This window comes from Dipodomys ordii, unplaced genomic scaffold (assembly GCF_000151885.1).
Source record: "Dipodomys ordii isolate 6190 unplaced genomic scaffold, Dord_2.0 Scaffold111, whole genome shotgun sequence".
NCBI lineage: Eukaryota > Metazoa > Chordata > Mammalia > Rodentia > Heteromyidae > Dipodomys > Dipodomys ordii.
In genome coordinates this window covers 6,201,928-6,226,728 of record NW_012267327.1, presented here as the reverse complement: position 1 = coordinate 6,226,728, position 24,801 = coordinate 6,201,928, and the positions used below count along the sequence as shown (strand labels likewise).

General features: G+C 39.0%; 1 protein-coding gene across 1 annotated transcript in view; it reads left to right on the top strand.

Annotated features, from left to right (window-relative positions):
- Positions 1-20,121, top strand: part of Ccdc80 (coiled-coil domain containing 80) — a 34,858-nt gene extending 14,737 nt beyond the window's left edge. Inside the window, exons 4-8 of the mRNA XM_013028592.1 lie at positions 3,984-4,120; positions 7,250-7,398; positions 15,529-15,632; positions 18,474-18,554; positions 19,619-20,121. Of these exons, the coding sequence (XP_012884046.1) occupies positions 3,984-4,120; positions 7,250-7,398; positions 15,529-15,632; positions 18,474-18,554; positions 19,619-19,965 (818 nt within the window). The 3' untranslated portion in view covers positions 19,966-20,121. The remainder of the gene's footprint in view (positions 1-3,983; positions 4,121-7,249; positions 7,399-15,528; positions 15,633-18,473; positions 18,555-19,618) is intronic.
- Positions 20,122-24,801: the final 4,680 nt, after the last annotated feature.

The window sequence follows — 24,801 nt, the reverse complement described above, 5'->3', positions numbered from 1 at the left end:
GAAGATAATTTTTTTTAATGAAGAATCTTTTAATAGTAGGATCCATAAAAATCCATAAATTCAGGTTTCTTTCTAAGGCAGTATTGAAAATTTTACTCTTTAGTTCCATTGACTCCTTTTATTAATGTTAACAATGCCCAGCAAGCTGCCTTCTCTTGACACTGCTGGCCAGGGTGGAGAGGCTGAGGGAATGCTCAGATGTCCGAACACTGGCTGTTATGACCCCTGTATGCATTCTCTCATTATCAATCATTACCAGTCAGTCTAGACAGGATGAAGAGCCTGCCCCCACCTGGCTCATTCATCCTATCCCACCTCTCTTACTGTCCTAGGCATCATGGGTATCAGGGTCAAGATCAATTCCTGTCAATCAAGAGGTGAAAATGCCAACATTAAATATACCAAACAAGGGTTTGAAGAATGTTGTAGAAGATGAGGAGCTTTTGTCCGATAGGTGATAAGTCTACTCCTTTTTTTTGTTTTCATTTAAAATTTTAAACAAACGATACATTTTCTGAATTTTTAAAGTCAAAGCTACATGAAAAGGTTTACAGAGGAAAATCTTAAGCTTCTGAGCCTATGTTTCATTATATGTTATGATTTCCTGTTTATTCATCCCTTTGTGTGGATATAAATACACACAAATTATTATATTCTACTTTTTTATATAAAAAACAGTTTGTGTATATGGTACTGTATCTTGCTTTTTCATTCAAAAAATATTTTGGAAGGTCTTCCCTTACAGCTGATAGAGCTCTCTATTCTTTATTAACTCCCTGTGAGCTTCTACCATGGTTTATTTAATCAGTTTTCCCCCACACACTTAAATTGTTACCATATCTTTTTTTATTCTACATACAGCATACAGAGTTATTATATCTAATAATGAAAATTTGGGTAAACTTTATCATAATATAGAAAGTAAGATTATTGAACCAAGCAGAAAATATATCTAGTTTTGATGGCTACTACCATATCTCCATTACAAATTGAGTCATTTTGTAATCTTATCAGCAATGTTTAAAAATAGCTAGTTCCCCTAATCTCTATAATTCACGTTTTATTAAACTTCTGGATTTTTTTTTTGTCGGTCATGGGGCTTGAATTCTGGGCCTGGATACTGATCCTGAGCTCTTCAGCTCAAGGCTAGTGCTCTACCATTTGAGCCACAGTGCCACTATCACCTTTTATGGTAGTTAACTAGAGATAAGAATGTCAGAGACTTTCTGCTTGGGTGGATTTGAATTGGGATCCTCAGATCTCAGCCTTCTGAGTAGTTAGGATTACAGGCATGAGCCACTTGTACCTGGCTATGTTTTTTACTTTAGTCTTAAGAATAAATAGCTCTCTGTCCTTCTTGTGTCTAATAATCATTTAGGAAACTTGTTAAAATGCAGATCTCTGTGCTTCACTGACAGTGATTCTAATTCAAATGTTCTGGATCCAAGGACTATAATTTAACAAGTGTTTCTGGTGATTGTGATGAAGGCAGACACTGGTTTGTACCATGTCAAACTGTTGGAGGAGAAAGGACCCTCTGACTCAGTGGGAGAAACTGAAGTGGTCCAGATCTTGGTGAATGGATTGGTTTTACGTGGAGGGAGGATTGGGAGGAGAAACCACAGGAAAGAAGCCATCAGAGGTGGAAGCTTTGACCATGCCTGACACATAGCTGTTTAACATCTTACAATTGAAGCTAAGTTTTCTGAAGTGTCATTGTTGTCTGTGGTGAATCATGGAAGGACAAATGTAAGAAATTTGACTATTCATTTTGAGGTTTGGATTGTTAAATGATGCGGAACTCAACAATATCTCATCCCGTAGCTAAGGCCACCATGCAAGAGTCCAGTCTAGCCTCCCTTTCCTCAATAATATTAGGTCCAATATTATTTTAGGTTTAGGAACATGTTAGGAACATGTGGACAGTTTACAAGCCATTTCCTAAAGAAATTTGGCTTCAAAGACTTGCAAAAAAGGTCTTGACAAAACTTAGGAAGCATCTACTCTAAGTTGCTTTTCCAGACTAATGAGAACCTCTTTTCTTCCCAGCCTAGATTTATACAGAATGCAGAGGCAGGAGCTGGCTTCACATCTGGCTTCGTCAGAATTTGGCTCTGAGTAGATTCTGTCCTGCTGTAGAGCTGTTCACATCCTAGTTGGATCCGGTGTCAATCAGAGCTTTTATTGGTTTTCATTGGTTCATTTCCTGTTCAACATAAACACATGGATATTTTGGTAGTCTGGAGTGTAAGATTATTTTCTTCCCAATGTTTGACTGAATTATTTCAGAAAATATTTTGATTGAAAAAGGAAACTAGACTGGAAAATGGGTTTCTTGCCCATATGCTAGTGGAACAAAGTTTGGTTCTCTGTCCTTCCTAACCTGAAGAGTGAAGTATTTTGGTGGAGTAGAGTATGCTAGTGGAACAAAGTTTGTCTTAAATCTTGGTTCTCCATCCTTCCTAAGCTGAAGAATGAAGTATTTTGGTGGAGTAGGGAGTATGCTGGATGGGAATGAGTCATGTTACTATTGAAACACTTTGTTATTATTTAGCAATAAGGATTTGAGCAAATTACTCATCTTCTCACAGTCTGTGATAAATGGGCTGTCTGAGAAACAGAGTCTCTTGAGTTTGGCATGTAGGAAGTTAATAGGATGCAATCTATAAGTATCTGTAAGGAAGGAAGTATGAAAGATTGAGTAAAAGGGGTTGGTAGAATACTTGCCTAGAAATACACAAGGTGCTCAGTTCAATCCCCAGAAGCCCCCACCCCCACCCAAGTAAAAGATAAAACAGTTGGAGAAAGGATTGAGTTGCGACATGGTTAGGTGAGTTTGAGCTGTAATGCAGTTTGGCCTTCAATTCTCCACTTAGAGGCAATAAGAGCAGTGTTTATTATCTGCTCCTTCCTCCCACTGTATCAACCATTGCTGTCACTAGTAGGGATGATCAATGGAATGGAAAGCTTTTTCCTAAGGAGAACAACTCTCAGGGAAGGGTTCAGTTACTGATATTGGCCACACAGCATCTCCCACAGTTCCTTAGTTTCCACTTCAATAATGTGATTGGGTCTGTTTCAGTTACCAAGTGCCACAATGAAGCTAGGTAGAAAATACAAAACTCAATAGCATGTAATTTTTTTTGTCAGTTGTAGGGCTTGAACTCAAGGCCTGGGCATAGTCTGTAAGCTCTTTTGCTCAAGGCTAGCATTCTACCACTTTGGATCATAGCACCACTTCTGGTTTTCTGGTGGTGTATTGGAGATAAGAGTCTCACAGACTTTCCTGCCCAGTCGGGTTTTGAATTATGATCCTCAGATCTCAGCTTTTTGGGTAGCTAGGATTACAGGCGTGAGCCACCAGCTTCTGGCATATTATTTGATCACAAATCTAATATAGGCTGCTGTTTATTAGGTTGTTTTACACATCTATAATCAGATACAGATTGGTTATGAATCTGTCACTAGGTTTAAAAAATTTTTTCATTTTTCTCTGTAGCTATGATCTGTTCAGAGTGTTCCAGAATTAATTATATACAAAAAAATACAGCAACAGACATAGATTTCAGACTCAGAAATATGTGTAATGGTGATAAAATGTAACAACAACGTTTCTGTGTCTTGCTCTCTGACAAATTAAGTGAAGACTTACTCCCAGAGAGGTTGATGGTCCTTTGCTGGAGTATTTCAGCCTCCTTTATCATTTTCTCCTTGTAAATGTATCACTCTGAACAGGCTGGGCAAAGGTGGGGCTTCATCATCTTTAGAAAGCCACTGTAGCTTTCCAAACTACATGTGTTTGTTTCTATATTTAATCTATTCCACAATCTTGCTTCACATGCAATGTGAGTTTAATATACAGAAGTTATGAAGGTTGGTTTGATTAGACTGGGATGAAGGCCCAGAGCCTCCTCTTATTTTTATGTTACTGATTTCCGTCTTGCCACACGTGTGCCACTTACTTACGTTTCATTTGCCTTAAGATAATGAGAAACCCATGCATGTGGTGGATGATGAAGACTTGGTAGACCAGCATCTCATCAGTGAACTGAGGAAAGAGTACGGAATGACATACAATGACTTCTTTATGGTGCTGACAGATGTGGATCTGAGAGTCAAGGTACAGGTTTTTGATGTGGGTGATACAGTGTAATTCCTTAGAATGGCAACCATGATTCTTTCTATCAGTAAGTCCATCAGATGTAAAAGTAAGCGCAAAGTACTTCTTAAATGGAAAGGTTTTCAAATGGCCCAAGTACTTGAAGTTTTTCTATGAATTTTCATGAAGGATTTTTCTTTCCAGAAAAGATTAGGGGGACTGATTTCTAAGAGTACAGCTACTTGACTCAGTTTAAGTTTTCCTCCATTCTTAAGACATCTATTAAATAACTGTGGTGCTCTCTGCTCTCAGCTCTGTGGATAAAAGGGTAAGCATGGTTTCTGTCTTCAGCCCATGTTTAACATGAACTTCTTAGGGAGGACCTGCAATTTTATCCTCTGAGTCAACATAGAAGAATCTGTAGGATTTCTGTTTTAAAAAAATATGTTTTATTATCTCTAAGTAGTTCACAAAGGAGTTGCCATTTGACAAAGCAGTTTATGAATCTAGTGCATCTTGCTCAACATTCTTACCACCCCTCCCAACTCCTCCCTTCCCTTTCTTACTTTTTTTTTTTTTTGTCAGTTGTGAGACTTGAGCTCTGGGCCTAGGTGCTATCCCTCAGTTCTTTTGCTCAAGGCTCTACTACTTTAAGTCACAGCACCACTTCCAATTTTTGAGTGGTTAATTGGAAATAAGAGTCTCATGGGGACTTTTCTGCCCTGGCTGGCTTCAAACCTTAGATCTCAGATTTCAGCCTCCTAAGTAGCTAGGATTACAGGCATGAGCCACTGGCATCTGGTCCCTTACTTATCTTAATTTTAGGTTAGGTATTGAATTGTTTGCCATTCAACAAAGAAGTGTATATGTGCAACACATCTTGAGCTGTGCCCACCCCTTCCCTTATATTTCTCAATTCTGTGGAATACACAATGAATTCTTGCCTGCATTCTCTCCTTCAATTCCCCTTTATTCTTCTACCCCTTTCTTCTTGGCCCCACCTTACATTCTTGTGTAAGTATCCATTTCCTGGTACTTATTTTGTTGGGCTTTGACATAGTCTTTTTGAAGAATTACACTGTTTGCCCTCTCCATAGAGTCTATTACACTTGAGTCAATTTATTGGTAACCCCTTGCTTATTACCTAGTTTTCTTGTAGATTTACTTGTTTACTTGTAGATTTATAGGCACATTCTAGCTACCACAAATGAAGGTAACAATGTAACCTATTTTTTCTGGGTCTAGCTTACTTAATATAATTTTTCCAAGCCTTTCTATTTCTTTATGAATGGTACAATACCATTATTTCTGATGGATGAGTAGAATTCCATTATATATATAATCACATTTTCTTGATCCATTCATCCATTGAGGGTCATCTGGGCTGATTCTATATCTTGGCTATTGTAAATAATGCTTGTTGTCACAAGCCTGAGGATCAATGGATGAGAATAGAAGACCTGGAAATGAACCCAGAGACTTATAGCCACCTAATATTTAATGAGAGCCCAAAAACATAGGTTGGAAGAAACACAGCCTCTTCAACAAATGATGCTGGAAAAACTGGCTATCCACATGCAGAAAACTGAAACTAGATCCTTATGTATCACTTTGTACCAGAATCAATTCCAAATGGATCAAAGACCTCAATGTAAATACAGATAGAATGAAAATATTATAGGGGAAACACTAGGGTTCCTAGGCACAGGTCAAACTTTCTAAGTAAAGATCCAGAATCACAGCAAATCAAAGAAAGACTGGATAAATGGGACTGTATCAAACTTAAAACTTTCTACATGGCAAAGGACATAGCTAACAAGCTAAATAGAAATCCCACAAAGTGGTAAAGATGTTTTTTCCAGCTATCCATCAGACAAGGGTCTCATATCTAAAATATATTTAGAGCTCAAAATTAAACCCCCAAAACTAAACCCTCAAAGAAACAACAACTCGGCTAATAAATGGGCTAGTGACTTAAAAAGAAAACTTCTCAGAAGTTAGAATGACCAATAGACACATGAAGAAATGTACAATACCTCAGGCCATAAAGGAAATACAAAGCAAAACAACTCTGAGATTCTACCTCACCCCAGTTCAAATAGCCAGTATCAAGAAAACAAACAATAATAAATGCTGGTATAGATGTGGCCAAAGGGAACTCTATTACACTGTGAGTGGGAATGTAAGTTTATTCAACCACTTTGGAAAACAGTATGGAACTGTCTTGTGACCCAGCAATTCCACTCCTGGGCATTTATCCAATAGATCACAAATAAAACTAGGATTTCATACCAGCCTTCTTCTTCTGCTTAAGGACAATGTTTCTGAATCATGAAAAACTAGGCTACATAGTCACTAAAATAATAACAAAAAGGTAACTTTTCAAGTGCTTTCTTTATGCTAGACAGGCTGCTCTACCCTTTCTAATCATTATCTCAAACATGCAACATAAGTGCTAGTATTATTTTTGTTTCTCAGAGAAAAAAATGCAGGCCGCAAGTGGAAAAGCAACTTCCCTAAATGTACGCATTTGCTGTTAGTCTTCATATATATAAGAGTCTAAATTATTCTAGAATTCTGACAGTCTAACTTGCTTTCATGAGCACCTAAAGGAACGAGAGGCTGTTTGATAGCCTAGTTATTAGAATAGCTGAATCAACTTGCTAGTCGGGTAGAGATTGCTTCATTAATTCCTTCTCCAGCTACAATACCTCTACTCTAATTTGGAAGGATAGGCTACATGATCTCTAACATGAATTGTGGGGTCCCAACACCAAGTCACATTCTGACTGCTCTCTAGCTTATGTTGATTCTGGATAGGAGGCCCTTCCATCCATCTCAGGTTGATTTTGTAAGTCCAGATAACTAGGATCCAGGGAGATGTACTTTACTGTCTTTAGGTTGGATCCCAACCTGTTTCAGCAAACATGACCTAATCTTAGGTCTATTCACTCAGCAAAACAATCCCCAGACCACAGAACAGGCCTTGGTGGAGAACAACCTGTATTGAATCAGACGGCACTAAGCATGTATAAACCTGATCTATACATCTTCTTAAACCCTCCTTGAGTTCTCTTGGATCCCCTAGCATCAGAACAGGGAAAAGAAATACATTTATATATTACATGCTTTCTATTCTTTCTTAAACAGCAATACTATGAGGTGCCAATAGCAATGAAGTCTGTGTTTGATCTGATCGATACTTTCCAGTCTCGAATCAAAGATATGGAGAAGCAGAAGAAGGAGGGTATTGTTTGCAAGGAGGACAAAAAACAGTCCCTGGAGAACTTCCTATCCAGGTATGTAATCTTTGCATTCCAGAACAGGCAGCCACAAATGAGTTACCTAAGAAAAATGCTAAAGAAACACAGGGCTGCTCTTTCTCTTGCATAGTGTTGCAACTCTCCTTGGAGAAAGCCTGCATGATGGATGCCATTTGGTCACTAAGCTTAGTTGTGTCCTCTTGGAAGTGTCTGGTTACAAGTCTGGCAAAGTTCACCTTCAAGCATGAGGACTGATTTGATGGTTGGTGTGGTGGTGGTTATTGTTGGTACTAGAGTTTGAGTCAGGGTTCAGGCTTGGTCTACTTGCTGCTGGCTGAGCTTGCTTGCTTGCTCTGCTGGTGCTCTACCACTTAAGCCATGTCTCTATTCCAGATTTTTGCTGTTTATTTTGAAGATAAAGTCTTTTCCAGATGTTGAGGGAAAATTCTTTAGGGATTTTAGGATTTGCAACAAAAATTCACTCACAAACTTTACAGAAACATCAAAATAAACACCATCCCACTGGTACAGTGGCCAAGGGGCTCCAGAAATGAAGCAAACTCTTGCCTGGAGGCTCAGTGTTAACTGTGTATCATATTGTACCATATTACTCACATGTATTGAGTAAATCTCCATATGTGAGTCAGACTTAATATTTAAGTGATTAATAAGTGGAAAAATCTGAATTCTTCCAGACTCAGAAAGCTTAGGTCTCTTACGACATAACGTGATTTCTAAAGAATATAGGACTTGTCATTCATCCAGGTTTTCAGTCTGCTCCTGGTTTGTTCTGCTTGCTTTGTGCTTCTTTACTAACTTCCCTTAAAATACCTTAGCTCTAAAATGAAAATAATGGCAGCAATAATGGTAGCAGCCTCAATCCTGGATGCTGTGATCCCTTTTGTGTGCCTTTTCTGTGCCAAACAGTGAACCTCTATTCTCTAATTTAACCTCTAGTACAATTCCATGACCCAGTACTGTAACTAGTTTAGGAGAATGGAAATTAAGCAAACTCTTCTCGTAACTGATCCTAGAGTATTGGTTCCAGGAGTCAGTGGCCCCACAAATAACTTCCTCCAAAAGGCTACCTTCTTATCACATACTCTTCTCAAAAATATAATGTGAGTTATTTTTTAATTCTATGCCCAAAGACCCAGATTTTGAAATGAGGGAAGATTCTTCTACACACACAAGATTTCAGAGTTGAAAGAAAATCGAGATTCTTCCTTCACCCCCATCCTTAGTGCAAGTATCCAAAATAAGAATGGAAAGTGGATTCTCTTATGAGGATTTAAGTCTAGCTCAGACTTGAGACCATCTTCAGCCAAAAGAGGACTCCGGAGTCCACTGGGTAGATGGCTCTTTGCTTAGTTCTATGGCCACTAAAACACAGACTTCTGATTCAAAACCTTCCTGTTAGGTGGTAGTGACTCAGAAGATTGATGATAAGCCTATTGTCTGTGAGGAATATTTCTTTTTTTTTTTCTTTTTGGTAGCACTGGGGGTTTATTCATGCTAGGTAAAGACTCTACCACTTGAGCTATTCCCCCAGGCTCCATTTTTTTTCTTTCAAGATATAAAAGACTATTTTTTTTTTAGCAATCCACTTTTGATTTGAATAAAGAAGCATTGAATATACTCAAGATAACTTAAGGCCTCAGTTCTCTCTTCAACTTTTGTTGTTATGTATGCCAGTTCTGGGCCTGGGCACTGTCCCTGAGAATTTTTGCTTAAGGCAAAAAGTTTTCCAGTGGTTAATTAGAGATAAGAGTCTCACACTTACCTACCTAGGCTGGCTTCAAACAGCAATCTTCAGATCTCAGCCTCCATGAGTAGCTAGGATTACAGGTATGAGCCACTGGCACCCAGCCTCTCTTCAGCTCTTAAATTAGGCTTACAAATTTAATTTTTCTGTTCATAACCTAGGAAATTTTGCCTACTACTTTTAGGAGGGCTTTAAAAAGTGTTTGACATTGCTTAAAAATCCACTAATCAGGCCGGGCGCTGGTGGCTCATGCCTATAATCCTAGCTACTCAGGAGGCTGAGATCTGAGGATCGCAGTTCAAAGCCAGCCCAGGCAGGAAAGTCCATGAGACTCTTATTTCCAATTAACCACCAGAAAACCAGAAGTGGCATTGTAGCTCAAGTGGTAGAGTGCTCACCTTGAGCTAAAGAGCTGAGAGACAGCGCTCAGGCCCAGAGTTCAAGCCCCCTGACTGAAAAAAAAAATTCCACTAATCAAATAATTTAACCATTTTTCATGGCCATTATATATTTAATATATTTTCAGTTATATAAAATAACCCAAACTGTTCTGAGTACTTAAATACTCCTTAAATTTAGTAAGTAAATATCATAAATGCCATGAATTTTTCAGATATTTAAAGATCTGAATTTACTTCAATTAACTTCAAAACTCTAAACTGATTATTTAAACACATATCTAATTTGAGCTTTAAGATAGTCACTTTAGTAGGCCAAAATTCTTTAAAGTTTCACTAGAACATAAATTGTCTATATAAAATAAACTGGAATATCTTTCTTGAACACACACACACAAACACACACACACATATGTATACACACATGACTACTGTAATCTTTTTTTTGCCACTTTAACTATGTTTATTCAGTTATTAAAAGAAGGGTATACAGAGATAGTCAAATGGAAGAGATATTCATAGATCAAAGAACATCAAGGGTGGGGGGATGTATACCCACCTTCTCTGGGTACCCCATCCTCCAGGTTCCTCCACATACTCAGAAATGCAAAAGTTCTCTGAAATTTGTCTTTAAGGATTTTTATGGAATCATCATTATGATTGATCACGCCAATAGTTATTGGCAATCAACTCAATTGTCAGCCCTTCTACCATCCCCAGACGTTGGACAGCTGGAGCTGAGAGTTCCAAACATCCAGTCACACCATTCTTTCCCCTGGCAACCAATCCTGATCCTGAGGCGATTCAGCAGGCTGCTAGTAGTCACTTCATTAGAGCAAGGCTGCTCATAGCTCTCAGGAAATTCCAAATGATTCAGGAGTGAAGTGTCCTGGGCTTCTATTGCTCAGAAAATGACCTTTACAATAAAATCAAATATCATTTTTTTTTCTTTTTTGGGTCCAGTCATGGGGCCTGAACTCTGGGCCTGGGCACTTCCGGCTTTTTTCTTGTTGCTTATGTGGTGCTGAGGAATCGAACCCAGGGCCTCATGCATGCAAGGCAAACGCTCTATCACTGAGCCACCTTCCCAGCCCCAAAATATCATTTTTTTAAAAAGAAAGAAACATGGAAAGAAAAAAAAAAAGAAAATTACAAAGGTCTTAAAAGTTCTGAGTCAAGACCAGAGCCAGGAACAAATATTGGAAGAGAAGATTCTTAGCACCTCCATTTACAAGGGTAATAGGAATGCTGTCAAAGGAACCTGGAACAGAGACCAATATGCATTTCTTTTTTTAATTTTTTATTTTATTGTAAAGATTCTGTAAAGAGGGTTACAGTTACATGAGTGAGGTAATGAATACATTTCTTGTCGAGCATTGATACCTCCTTCTTTGATTTTCTCCTATCTCTTCCCTTTTCTACCCCCACTCTCTCCCCACCCCCAATTCATTTTCAATATAGTGTCTTGTGAGTCTCATTGGGTCATCCTGTGTCCTTGTTTGTGATTTTTAATTCTTTTGAGGTTGTCTCTTCCTACTTCTGAATCTTTCAGTGGTAAGAGGTGCATACACACAGAACCATCCCAGTAAGCACAATGTGTCGACTCTCAAATTGACAGTTACTGATATTACTTAAAACCAGGTTGAGGCCAGTTGTGAAATCTGCATCTATAATCCTCCTGTGAGATTCTTCTCACTTCCCTAGGAAGAATAGCCTTTTATAATCTTTATTTCATGGATTTCATAATTTGAAAGGAAAAACTGACACTCAGTTGTGTTCACTTATACAAGCTAAGCTTATAATATTCAAGTCAGGTTGGTTATCAGTTGAAATATAGCACTTTTATTTGTAAGATGTACAAACATTTTATACTTAATAATCTGTTGAACTACATTGAGTCCTAAGGTCTCTGAAAGACTTATTATCTAATGTAAAAGTTTTAAAACCTATTATATTTATCCTCTTTCAGGGATATATATTTATAATGGGTATTCAAAGTGGGATATGATTACAATTTACATGTCCCATGATTGTAGTTGAACTGTGCTCACAATTTATGATGCCATTCTGCTCATAATTGTCATTGACAATTCTTAAAATAAAAGAGTGAATTACTTAAAGGTAGGAGTAAGACAGCCCTGATTTTGAATTATGGTTTTCCCATTCGTTGATTTTATGACCACAAGCTAAATACTTAAAACACTCTGGGAAGCCGGGCGCCGGTGGCTCACGCCTGTAATCCTAGCTACTTAGGAGGCTGAGATCTGAGGATCTTGGTTCAAAGCCAGCCTGGGCAGGAAAGTCTGTGAAACGCTATCTCCAATAAATCACTCAGAAAACTGGAAGTGGCTCTCTAGCTCAAGTGTTAGAATGCTTGCCTTGAGCTGAAGAGCTGAGGGACAGCACCCAGGCCCAGAGTTCAAGCTCCACGACCAATCAAAAAATAAAAAAACACATTCTGGGATTTAGTTTTTCTCTTTGAAGAATGGTAATAATAAACATAACAATTCCTATGACAATTTTGAAAGGTACATTCAATACTGATGGCGCAAGATCAAGCACAAACTGTAAACAGTGCTAGCTGTTAGTAGTTGGGCCACTTATTCAGCTCCTATTATAGAACTTTGTGGTGAAGGGATGTAAGAAAGCGAGAGATTCAACAAACACCTCAGAATTGAAACCCAGGCAAAGAGAAAAAAGGAGGAGTGGAGACAAAAACAGAATAGTCCTCTGAGTAAACCAGTGTCTAAGTGGGAATTTTCCTTCGAATTTGCTGACGAGACGGCACAGACTGGTTTCAGTTGACCAGACTCCTGAAGCCACTCTGGTCCTTAGCAATGCTCATTTGGTTGAGGCTATAATTACCTCTCTCTGAGACAGAAGCCCCAAAGAGTGGGCAAATGCACTCTAATTTTGGTATGCCAGTTAAGCAAAGCAAATATAAGCCAAACTTGTAAGGTTTTTATTTACTGAAAAGCTAAAGTGACAGACATCCTATTTACCCAAAGTGAAGTTTTGGTCAGGCTTACATTGCGTGTCAAAAGCTCTAGAAATTACTCCCTTCAGTGTCACAAGCTGGGTCCCTATCTCCTAAAATGTAGGGGAGATGACCTTCTCTCAGTTGTGTCTGAGACAGGGCGGCTCAGATCCCATCCCTCTTTTCCTAAGACTTCATTCAGCGGTGGGCACAGGTAAACAAGCCAAAATAGACCTCACCTAAAATAACTCCTTCCAGGACACCCCATACAAGGCCATAGAGGCTAGCCTGGCTGAGATCCTGGCTAGGGATCAATGCTGGTCTGGCACACCCTCCTAAGGAAGCAGGGAAGTTTAGGAGACTGTGTCTGTGACCCAGCAACCACTACTGTTCCCTTTCCCGGGAAACTTCGGACAAACTCAGACGGGTCCGTCCTCACTTTTGTGCCAAACACATTCATCTCTCTGTCCTCGGTGGGGATTTTAATTTTTCTTTCCCTTTGATGAAAAGTAAGCAGAGAAAGTAAAAGTAATGTCACAGCAAGCAATTCTTGGCAAGCCTTGCTATCCATTCAGAGGTTAGATTTCATCAGACTATCATTTTTCTCTCATCTGCCCGAACCACAGTTCTCCCAAGAGACCATTTTCTTCTTGGTTAAAAATCTTCATGTTCATTGTGAATAGGGCACAAGGAGAGAAGGAGAGAATCTATTAATCAACTCATTTGGCTGCCAACTCAGAGAGTCCTTAACACTAGGGTATGCCTGTGCTGATGGCAAAAAGAGCAAAGCTCCTTCCCTAATGAGCGTAGAGTCTGAGACAATGCTATGTAATTGCTCTTTGGATGTAGCATGTCTATCCTTTGTACCCTATTAAAGATCCTGGCAGCACTGACCAAGCATCAGCACCCCTGAAAGTGGAAGATTAGGGAAATGGCTAGACTAGACAGAAAAGTCTGTTTTGGCACTATCTTTGATTTATTCGTTGGACAAATTTCTGTAAAATGGGAGCAGGGAACTAAGCCATGTCCTTTAGAAGCCCTAGAGAATAGTACTTACTGCTCACAAACACAAAGGTTTAAATAAGTTATCATGTGACGTAGTGACGGACAATGCCCACGGACAAAGTTCAGCAATGTAGACTTCTGCCAATGAAAACACAATTTCTTTCATCTATGTGGATAACACCTATTTATAAGGGTTTGGGCATAATTTTGTAATACTCCTTTCAACTAATACTCAAAGCACTTTAATTTTTTCTTTTTGGTAAGTCATGGGGCTTGAACTCTAGGCTTGGGTGTTATCCCTCAACTCTTCAGCTCAAGGTGAGCGCCACTTCTGGTTTTCTAGTGGTTTAATTAAAGAGAAGAGTCTCACAGACTTTTCTTGCCTGGGCTGACTTGAACCGTGATCCTCAGATCTCAGCCTCCTGAGTAGCTAGGATTACAGGCGTGAGCCACCGGCGCCCGGCTCAAAGAACTTTAATTTTTATAGTATTCCTTTTAACACTCCTTTCTGCTGTTTTTTTTTTCCTTCATGGGTCTTGAACTTGGGGCCTGGGCGCTGTCCCTGAGCTCAAGGCAAGTGCTCTTCCACTTGAGCTACAGCACCACTTTTGGTTTTCTGGTGGTTAATTGGAGATGAGGCTCGCAGACTTTGCTGTCCAAGCTGGCTTTGGACTTCGACCCTCAGATCTCAGCCTCCTGAGTAGCTAGGGTTATAGGTGTGAGCCACTGGCACCCAGCCCTTCTGCTGTTTTTTTTTTAATTGTGAAAATACTGTACAGAGGGATTACAATTACATGAGCAAGGTAATGAGTGCATTTCCTATCAAGCATTGTTGCCTTCTCCTTTGTTTCCCCTTTCCATCCCTTCCCATCTCCCCCCACCCCACGCCTGCGCCCCCGCCCCCAAAGTTGTGAAGTTAGTTTTTCAACATAAGGTCTTGTACATTTCATTGTTGCAATGGGTCCACCTGTATCCCTAATTAAACAATTTGTTCTTTCCCTTCCCCTCCCCAAATTATACCAACATCAAATACAGTGAAAACAGGGGTTATACCGTGGGGGAGGGACATAGAAAGCAACAAAAAAATCACCTTATCAATATGTTAGAAACAATCCTTCTGCTGTTTTTGATTCCAGGAATAAGGGAAAGATGAGACTTCATTGAGTGACATATTCAAGGGCACCCAAAAAGGCAGTAGTGACAAAATTTGAAACTGGGCTTCCCAGTGAACAAGGCAAAATCTTTTTCTACTACCTTACCATGGCAGAGCTGTTGAGAGCTGTTTACTAATAGTATACTATACTATAGTATATTCTGTCTCAAGGTTTCGCATCTTACCATGTCATATGGGGTAAATTGTAGAATTTGCATTTGCCTCTGAAATAACCACCAGTGGTTTTTTCTTTTGGAGAGGAACCTTCTTTGACCCTTTGACTCTCTCATTCCCCTTCTTCCTGTCGCTAACACCTACATAAAATTTAATTGCCTTTTCCTACTTATTTTCTTGCTCACATATTCATTTTTTAAACTCCTCCTAATGTTAATAGAACGTGAATCTTCAGTTCTTTTCTGAAGTACTTCCCCCTACTTCTCCCCTTCCTCCTCTTCTGTATTGTACGAAGGGGTTTCAGTTCTGCAAGTTGGCTTGAGTGAAATGCATCTTGATCAATGTCACCCCTCTTCATTGTTCTCCCCCTCTTTCTTCATCTCATCCCTACCCTTGTTACATAGTTCAATTTTTAATATAAGGTACATTGATTATAATGTCTGTATTTGCTCACTCTTCTTTCTTCTGAAGCCCTTACTTCTGATACTATGGTTCAGCATGTAAGTTTGACCAGTCTTGGTTACATCTGACCATTTCAGACATGGTGAGCACAGACTCAAGAAGTGCGATGGCTTCGAGGAGCTGTAGATTAGTTCCATGGGTCAATGATTTTTATTTGGGGAATGGAAAAAAACTACCAGCTGATGCTACTCTGCCTGCTTACAGCAAGTATGGTCTTCTGTTTCTTTTCCAGGTTCCGATGGAGGAGGCGGTTACTGGTGATCTCCGCTCCCAATGATGAAGACTGGGCCTATTCACAGCAGCTCTCTGCCCTCAGTGGCCAAGCATGCAATTTTGGTGAGTGGGCAGCCACGTCATTTCTGCTTTCTTATACCACTTTCTTCTTGGTCAATTCTAAAATGGCACATAGGAGCTTAGATCATCCAAATACTCCTCAGTCTCTTGATTCCTAGACACATAACTCTATTTTATTGAATATAAACTTGTTTGCAGAATGGAGCTTTAGTTAAAACTGTGGGTTTATTTTTCTAGTTTTTAAAATTTTCATATTCTTCATTGAAGTGTTTGAAAATCAACTATTGTTTTATCTTTATTATCTTGTCTTCTGTTTCTTTTTGAAACACAACATAAGATGATAAAACTTAAGTAGCATCATTTATTTAGGGAATTCTTAGATATTTACTTAAATACCACCATTGAGTGCTTTTCTATAGATTATCTTTTATGAACTAGGAATGACATTGGGAATGAACATATTAACTAAAGCAGTCTAGCCGATACAACCTCCCCTTTAAAACGATTTGCTTTACAACTGAAAACCAAGAAAGACAGCAAGATCTGTAGTTCATTTGTTGTTTTGTTTCTTTGATACAAGATCTTGTTAAATAGCTAAAACCTGTCATTCTCTTGTCCAAGAGCAAAGATTAAAAGTGGGCACCACCACCTGTTATATCTTAGAACCTTACTCTGTGTGTGTGTGTGTGTGTGTGTTGGCACTGAGTTTTGTACTCATTGCCTCACACTTGCTTGCCTTTTTGCTTGGCTGCCACTTTACTACTTGGGCCAAATCTTCAGCCCTGCTATTTATTCAGTGGTGAAGAAGACAGGGTAAAAATTGTACTACCAAAATATAAAATAAATAAAATGAAAGGGATGTGTATACATTTTGTGAAACATTATGAGGGCCCAGTTTCTGGAGATGTCCCCCCAAACCTGTAAATTAAAAGGACTTTTAAATTTTAAGATGTAAAATAATGCGAAAGACAGTCTAGATAACAAGCTGAAAATGGTAAGAATGTTAATTTCACTTACACTCCTACCATTAAGGCTAATAATTTAAGACTTTCTTTCAACATATATTTTGTCAATATTCTTAAACATATTTTAAACTCTTTAGAGCAATCAGTAGTATCAGTTAAAACATAAGTTCTTGGGCTGGGAAGGTGGCTCAGTGGTAGAGCACTTGCCTTGCATGCTTGAGGCCCTGGGTTCGATTCCTCAGCACCACATAAGCAAAAAGAAAAAAGCCAGAAGTGGTGCTGTGGCTCAAGTGGTAGAGCGCTAGCCTTGAGCTGAAGAGCTGAGGGACAGCGCCCAGGCCCAGAGTTCAGGCCCCATGACCGGACCAAAAAAAAACAAACAAAAAAAACCACATAAGTTCTTAGAGCAGTTAATGATACATTATGAGAAGAATATAAAAATCAAATCTAGGTTTGCTGGAATACACCTGTGAGCCCATGAACATTGGAGATTGATGTCTAAGGCTTATGAGTTTCAGACTAACTTGGTTTTGAGGCTAACCTAACAAGACTTCATCTGGAACCTCTTCATTCTTTCCCTCCCAGCTTCCCCTCACCAACACACACAAAATAATAATAGTAATCATGATTTCTTCATTTTCTAAAGATGCCTTTGTAGCAGCTAGTAGGTGGTGCTTTATTTTTAATTTCAGGGCAGAATGTTGGTGCCATAGCAGTATAGGCAAACTCTTTTTGTAGCAACAGGAAATCTGAACAAGTCATGTTTTTCCAGGATTGATGAATTTCACAATCTTCCCCTTTTGAAACTATGACTCACCAATATTCACAACAGAATGTGTCTCTTCTGTAGGAAAAGAGTCAAGGCAAACATTTTTGTGGGGAATAGCATTCTGCCTTCATTTTAAGTCCAATTTTAAAAAATCCTCCCATTGTACCATTTAATTTTCCACCTAGACAACAAACATCAATATCTTATTAGTTCCAAGTTGTTACCCTGATTAGACTCTTAGTCTTCCTATTTTCTTTTTCCTCAATCCCTCCAAGTTTGCTTCATTTTCAAAAATATCAACAGGAGCTTCTCCACTTGACTGAAACTTTAACTGAGAATGGGAGGGTCTGTGTTTCTTGCTTGTTTTCCAAATAGGTATCAAGAACCTCCAGTTAAGCCAACAAACAATGGTATGCCTAGCTCTTTAGTAGTCTTCATAGATGTGTGTGTTTGGAGGGAGGGGGAACCACTTTTCTGTGAGAAAATGGTTATTCATGAAATCTATTGAAACATCAGGCTTGAACTTTTCATTTCAGAATACCAATTCTTAACCTTAGATCATCTCTGATACTTTAAAGTCTCAGTGGCTTTGCTATTTTTCCCTTTTGCCACTTAAAAGAATTGGTGTCTTAAAAAATGTTATGCTTTAATCTTAAGATCTCCAGTTGGTCTTTTCAGTTTTTAGAAGTACTTATAATCTTTTGGAAGCAGTTTAAAAATAGATTGTTTTTACTATAGGTTACTCTATATTCTTTTTAATTTTAATACTCTATAGTCCTTTTAAATTTACAAGGTTATAAGGTCCTTGGAAACAAAAGATGTCTCAAATCTTCTCTTCTAAGGCCACATGAGATGGTGCAGGTTGACAATCTGTAATCCCAACATTCAGGAGGAGAAGGCAGCAAGACATGGAGTTTGAGGCAAAACTGGAATACAGAGTGAGACAGAGACAGAAAGAAAGTTTAGGGATAGCATATCTCCACAAACAGACAGACAAACAAATAGACTAACAGACAAGAGGATTGGAAGCAAGACTCAAGACAGACGTTTGCCTAGCCTGTGTAAGGCTGTGGTACTGTAAAGGAAAGAGAAGAGAAAAATTTTCCTCTAACTTTGTGGTTTTTCCTTTTCTTTATTTTTTTTCCTCAGGTCTACGCCACATAACCATTCTGAAACTTTTAGGAGTTGGAGAAGAAGTTGGAGGAGTTTTGGAATTGTTCCCAATTAACGGTAACATGTTGCTATTTTAGAATAGTATGAATTAGTATTAAGTTCAGTTAAATAGTAGTAAGCTATATTGAAGTGGTGGGCATACCTCACAGGAGAATAAGTTCATGGACTCTTCACATTGTATATGTCTTTTTTTTGTATGACTGTATGTGTATGTATGTCTGCATCTATTTATACATGCATGTGCATATATATATGTATGTGTGAATGTGTGTATGTCTGCATGTGTAGTATCTAAATGTGGAGACATGTTTGTGTGCACAGGATGTGTATAGAGTAAGGGGTGCCAGGACTAATACTGATTTCACCATAAAACCACTCAAATGTATTCATTTTCTTGACTAAAATAATGCCTTTTGTCTATAGTGGCTTATGGTATATTTTCTTCCATATTATCTCATTTCAAGCTTATTAAACACCTAGGTTTTATCTCACTTATTTACTTTCAACAGATGAGTAAATGCAGCAAAAAAAAAATTCAGAGAAACTGAAAAAAGTGGCTACTGACTGAAAGTTTTAGGAAGTAAACCAATCCTTCCTTTCATGAACAAGCTCTTTGAATGAGACAGTGAGACACTTGTCCCAGAAGCAGACAGAGTAAATGGTTCCCCAGCAGAATCTCAGCTCATTCCTTTCTCATTCACCATTTCTTTTCATCCTAACAATAGCTAGGCATATTGATCCAGTTCTTCACATAATCAGTATCTTCCATGTTTGACAGAAAATAAGCTTCTTGTGATAAAAAAAAACAAGTCAAAAGGACAGCTATAATTACAATGAAGTAAGCTAAATGGAAATAAGCTTAGAGTTATAAGCAGCATAATGATAATTTAGGAAAGTTTCAAGAAGTTGATCCTGTCAAGATGAAATTAAAGGTCTAGTTTGACAGGCTGCAGAACAATAGGGATATTTAATATCCACTAGGAAAAAAAAACTGATCTTCTTTCAATGACTGAGCTAATGATAAAAGACTTCTCTCTATTCTTACAGAGATTTCCTATTACTTTAATATTTTATGAGTGACCACTCTTTAATTCACTAACAATTCCAATTCTGTATTCCAGGGAGCTCCATTGTTGAGCGGGAAGATGTACCAGCACATCTTGTGAAAGACATTCGTAATTATTTTCAAGTGAGCCCAGAGTACTTCTCTATGCTTTTAGTGGGAAAAGATGGAAATGTCAAATCCTGGTATCCTTCTCCAATGTGGTCCATGGTGATTGTGTATGACTTAATTGACTCCATGCAACTTCGGAGACAGGAAATGGCCATTCAGCAGTCACTGGGGATGCGCTGCCCAGAAGATGAGTATGCAGGCTATGGTTACCATAGTTACCACCAGGGATACCAGGATGGCTACCAAGATGACTACCGTCATCATGAAAGTTACCACCATGGATACCCTTATTGAAGAGAAATCTGTAACCTTAACCCTAGTCTGTTTCCCTGCAGTTGCTAAAGCCACACGTGGCCAGCTACAATAAGGGAGTTCTTCCATACTGTCTACACCCCCTGTGTTCTTTTGCAGTGTTCTTCCAAGATAAAATAAATAGCAAACATTTCCCTACTCATGAGTTGTTACTGAAACTTCAAATTGTCTTACATTTAAAGGAATTGTTCTAAGTTGTGGAGATCAGGTGCTAACTAATGCTACTAAAAATAGTGTTTTCTTACATAATGAATATTACTGGACATGAAAAAAATTATAAATATAAGTATTTATGTCTATTTTTCTTTAGTCTTCATATTTGTTGATAAATGAAAAGTATGATTAAGAATAAAGTTTGCAGGTACAGTGGCTCATTCTTAAAATCCCAGCTACCTGGGAAAGTACAGATCAGAAAGAAGGTTCTTAGTTGAAAGCCAGAACAGGCAAAATAGAGTAGGACCTCTGTCTTAACCAACAAGCTGGATATGGTGATGGTGTGTGTCTCTGACCCCAGCTATATGGAAGGTGTTAGGAAGATCATAGTCTGAGTCTGGACTGTGGCAAAAACATGAGGATTTACCTGGATTAAAAAAGCTGGAGGTGGCTCAAGTGGTTCCAACCCCAGTAGCACCCCCTTCTATCAAAAAGAGAAAGTAGTAAGATTACAGGAAATATCTGGGCAGATGGAGAACAGATAACTTCTTGGCACTCTCTAAAGTATCTTAAAAATATTTAAGATAGTTCTTTTCTCTATGTGGTTCTTTTATGAAGCTTGATACTATAGGAATGATGGTACCAGATTTAAGTCGATGTTGTCACACTAAGGCCACTGGACTTGGGAAGAGTAGGTGCTGTACCTTGAAGAAGTTGGAATGGATACCTAAGTTCTGGTCTATCTCATATTTATGAGTTCTTTTTGCATTCAGGGAGTAAACTAGTAAGCTCAGGGGCTTCCTGTGATTGAATTTGTGTCAAATTTTCAAAGATTCAGATTTGGTAGTGCATCACTGAATTCTGTCCAGCAATTCACCACTGAGCCTACAACTTAATGGAGTCATCACCTCTACCACATGGAATGCTGCAGCATTTCTTCATGGTCACACTGGAGCTTCCAAGTGTATTAAAGGTGATAGGACTGTGAGCATCCTAAACATCTCAGAGTCTCTGTACTAAGATCCTGACGTGTTCTTCAGCAGTTTCCAAATTAGGTAATTATGCACACCATTTAAAAAATATCTTGATACTTAAGTGAATTAGGCAGCTTCTGAGCAGACTGTGGTGTCTAAATATCAGCTCTTCTACAAAGTGAAAAGTCCATGGACTAAGGCTGCCGGTGATTTTAAGGAGCTTATACTGACTCTGGGGAAAATGCTTCTTGGCTTTCCTTTATCCTTATAAAAAATCCCTTCCTTCTTTCCAGGCCCCTTTCTTTGTCCTAGGCTCTTTCCCATGACCCATTCTGGCTCTCAGATGGCTATAGCTGATCAAATGTACCTGATAAGCAAAAGGTGCCGCTCTTTCCAAGGACATCTATAACACAAAAGGTGATTCATGAAGGGAAAGGGAGAGAACACCTGGGAATATCATTTCTGGAAGTTTGACAGTTGATGCTGAAAGTCTCACTTTCCTTTCCCAGAAGGATGTTCGAGATGTGATGAATTTCTCTTGTAACCTTTACCATCATTCAATTTGTCTCTGTCAGTCCTCTATCTTTAGTTTATTTCTTTCCATATATTGTCTTCAAAGAAAGAGAGATTAGAACAAAGGTTGGCCCTATTCTGTCAACATGTCTACATTTAGAAGACCTAGTCAGGAAAAAATGGAAGTCTTGGTCTGTAGAAAGAACCATCTGACATTTTGGTTCTTAATCTAGAATACGATGTTGAAGGATAGACTCAAGTTATATGATAATTTAAACATTGATTAAATTTGTACTATTTTCTAGTCACATGCATAAGTAATGGGTCTTTATGGAGGAGAGAAAGATAGGAAGAGATCAGATAGAGATGGTGAGTAATGGTAGTTCTACAGTCATTTGGAGGCTAGAATGCTTATACTCTCCTTCAGGACTTGAGCAAGTATCTCACGATGGTTTTACCATCAGCATGGGCACCTTTGTCACCATAACACCAGCAAACACAGATTCTCCTGGGAACTTTGTACTTCTTTCAGCTTTATAAAGTTGTCAGGTGTCCGTGAAAGACGATAGCAATAGTATTCATTCATTCATAAGTGAAAATCAACTGAAAGTGTGAATTCATAAGCAAAAACGTCATCAAGGTTAAATAAAAGGAGCCATCTTGATCTCACAGTATAAACTCTAAAAACATGCCTCTTCACAATCCCCAACAGGGGAAAATCTGACAAATGGAAAAATAATGAACACACTGGCAGTTCACTGTCCTTAAAGATCAGTTGAGGGTAAGAAGCCCAAGACAAGAGACAAAGCTATACAGGCTATGCATTGTTTTTCTTCTTTTTAACTTACAAAGCATTTTAGGGAGAAACAAGGTGGAAGGAGGCCACATGGAGGCTATGGCTTACTGCTAGAGTGAAAAAGTTCTGCCTCTTATCTCTGAGGGATATCAGAATGTTGGCTGTTTGATTTGGGCTAAGGTAACAGTAGAAGAATTTATGGTGCATGATTACTATGGTACTCCCTGGGTGGTTTTGTTTTGTTTTTGTTGTTGTTGTTAATGATGGTTTCCAACTGACATAACAGATTAAGTCAGGATGGTTGATTATGTTGTCAGAGAGAGAGGCATTAAAAACCTTGCTCAGAAATTTTACTTTGAGCTCTCCCAAAGTTAAGATTTTGGGAGCTAATGCTGGAGTAGTGGAGACAATATAAATAAGACTTGGAAAGCTTAAACAAAGGATACCTCTCAGACCTCTTCTGCTTGCTACACTGTATCTTCTGGCTCTCAATAAAAGTATTCTATGAATATGTCCTGTGGACTCTGCTGAGCCTTTTCAAATAGATGAACTTGGAGGGCTACGAATGTGGCTCTGTGGTAAAGTACTTACCTAGCGTATCAGAAGCCCTGCTTTGACCATTAACACTTCCAGTAAACAATATAATTTGGGAATGGCAGGCAATCACAGATGGAGTCAGGACAGAGGTACAAGGAAGAGAGATGGGAAGGCCATCAGCTTGCTTCCTCAAGCCTTCTGGGCAGGTATAAGAGAGAAAAAATTTCCTTCAATATTAGCCATTATAAAGCTTGACAAAATCAAGTCCACCTCAAGTGACAAGACTTCCACAATGGGATTTGGGCAAAGGAACCTGCTATAAGCAGAGGACTTCTGCCCTGAGTATCTCCTCCACGTGGGTCTTAAAAACCTATAGAATGGGATCTATTTGGCCGAAAATTTGGGGCTGTGGTCACATTTCTGCTTCCTAGCCTATAGTTCAAAATTCAGGAGAGCCTTTTTATAATGTAAGAAAAAAAATGATCACCCTCTAAATGTTGCTATGGGTTAGTTGTCCCGAGTAGGAAAGGTGTTTATTTCTTCTTTCACATGACAAATGTTCTCTATAGTCTCTTAATTCCAAGAGTCTCTAGGATATGGTTTCTAGACCTTTCACCTTCATTCACATCGTCTGCCATCTTAAAACAGTGATGCCTGTAAGGATCCCAGGGCAACCACAATGGAGCCTCACATTTTACCTCCAGCTTTACCCCATGTCCATCTCTCAGGATGTGCTCAGTTTATAGAAGTAAACATTACTTTGAACAACAAGTGCTTTGTAAGAGGGCAAGTGGGAGAAACAAAGGGGGAACAAATTCAGCAGTGGTACTCAGTTGACACAATGTTGAAAATGAACTATACCTGTGGGTGGGGACAGGAGGGAAAAACTGGGAGAGAACTAGGTAAGGCATGACATTGTCTAAAAGGGAATGTACTTGTTATCTGACATATGTAACTGTGACCTCTTTGTACATCACCTTTATAATAACAAGAAATTCAAAAAGGGAGGATGGGAAAAAGTAATTCTAAATTAAAAAACTGTCCATCCCCATGCACTACTGAAATCTTCTATTTTTGTAGTTTTATCTGTTCTATTGGCAAACCATGTTTTATATCTTATGTTTCTAAAAGTGAAATCCTCTTATGCTTTATTTTTAAAAAGAACCACCATAGCCAGGTGCTGGTGGCTACTCAGGAGGCTGAGATCTGAGGATCACAAAGCCAACCCGGGCAGGAAGGTCTGTAAGACTCTTTATCTCCAATTAACCACCAGAAAACCGGAAGTGGCACTGTGGTTCAAGTGATAGAGCTCTTCAGCTCAAGGACAGCACCTAGGCCCAGAGTTCAAGCCCCACAACTGACAAAAAAAAATCGCCATATAGGCTGGGAAGGTGGCTCAGTGGTAGAGTGCTTGCCTTGCATGCCTGAGGCCCTGGGTTTGATTCCTCAGCACCACATAAGCAAAAAGAAAAAAAAAGCCGGAAGTGGCACTGTGGCTCAAGCGGTAGAGTGCTAGCCTTGAGCTGAAGAGCTGAGGGACAGCACCCAGGCCCAGAGTTTAGGCCCCACAACCGGACCCCCCCCCAAAAAAAACAAAAAAAATCGCTATAATCTTCCCATTATTCATAACTCTGGTGGTAGTATGTATGATAAGGTAAGCCATTTTGATATCCTGAGATATTAAGATCTACACCAGGGGCTGGGAAGGTGGCTCAGTGGTAGAGCGCTTTCCTTGCATGTATGAGGCCTTGGGTTCAATTCCTTAGCACCACATAAGCAGAAAAAGCTGCAAGTGGCACTATGGCTCAAATGGTAGAACGCTAGCCTTGAGCTGAAGAGCTCAGA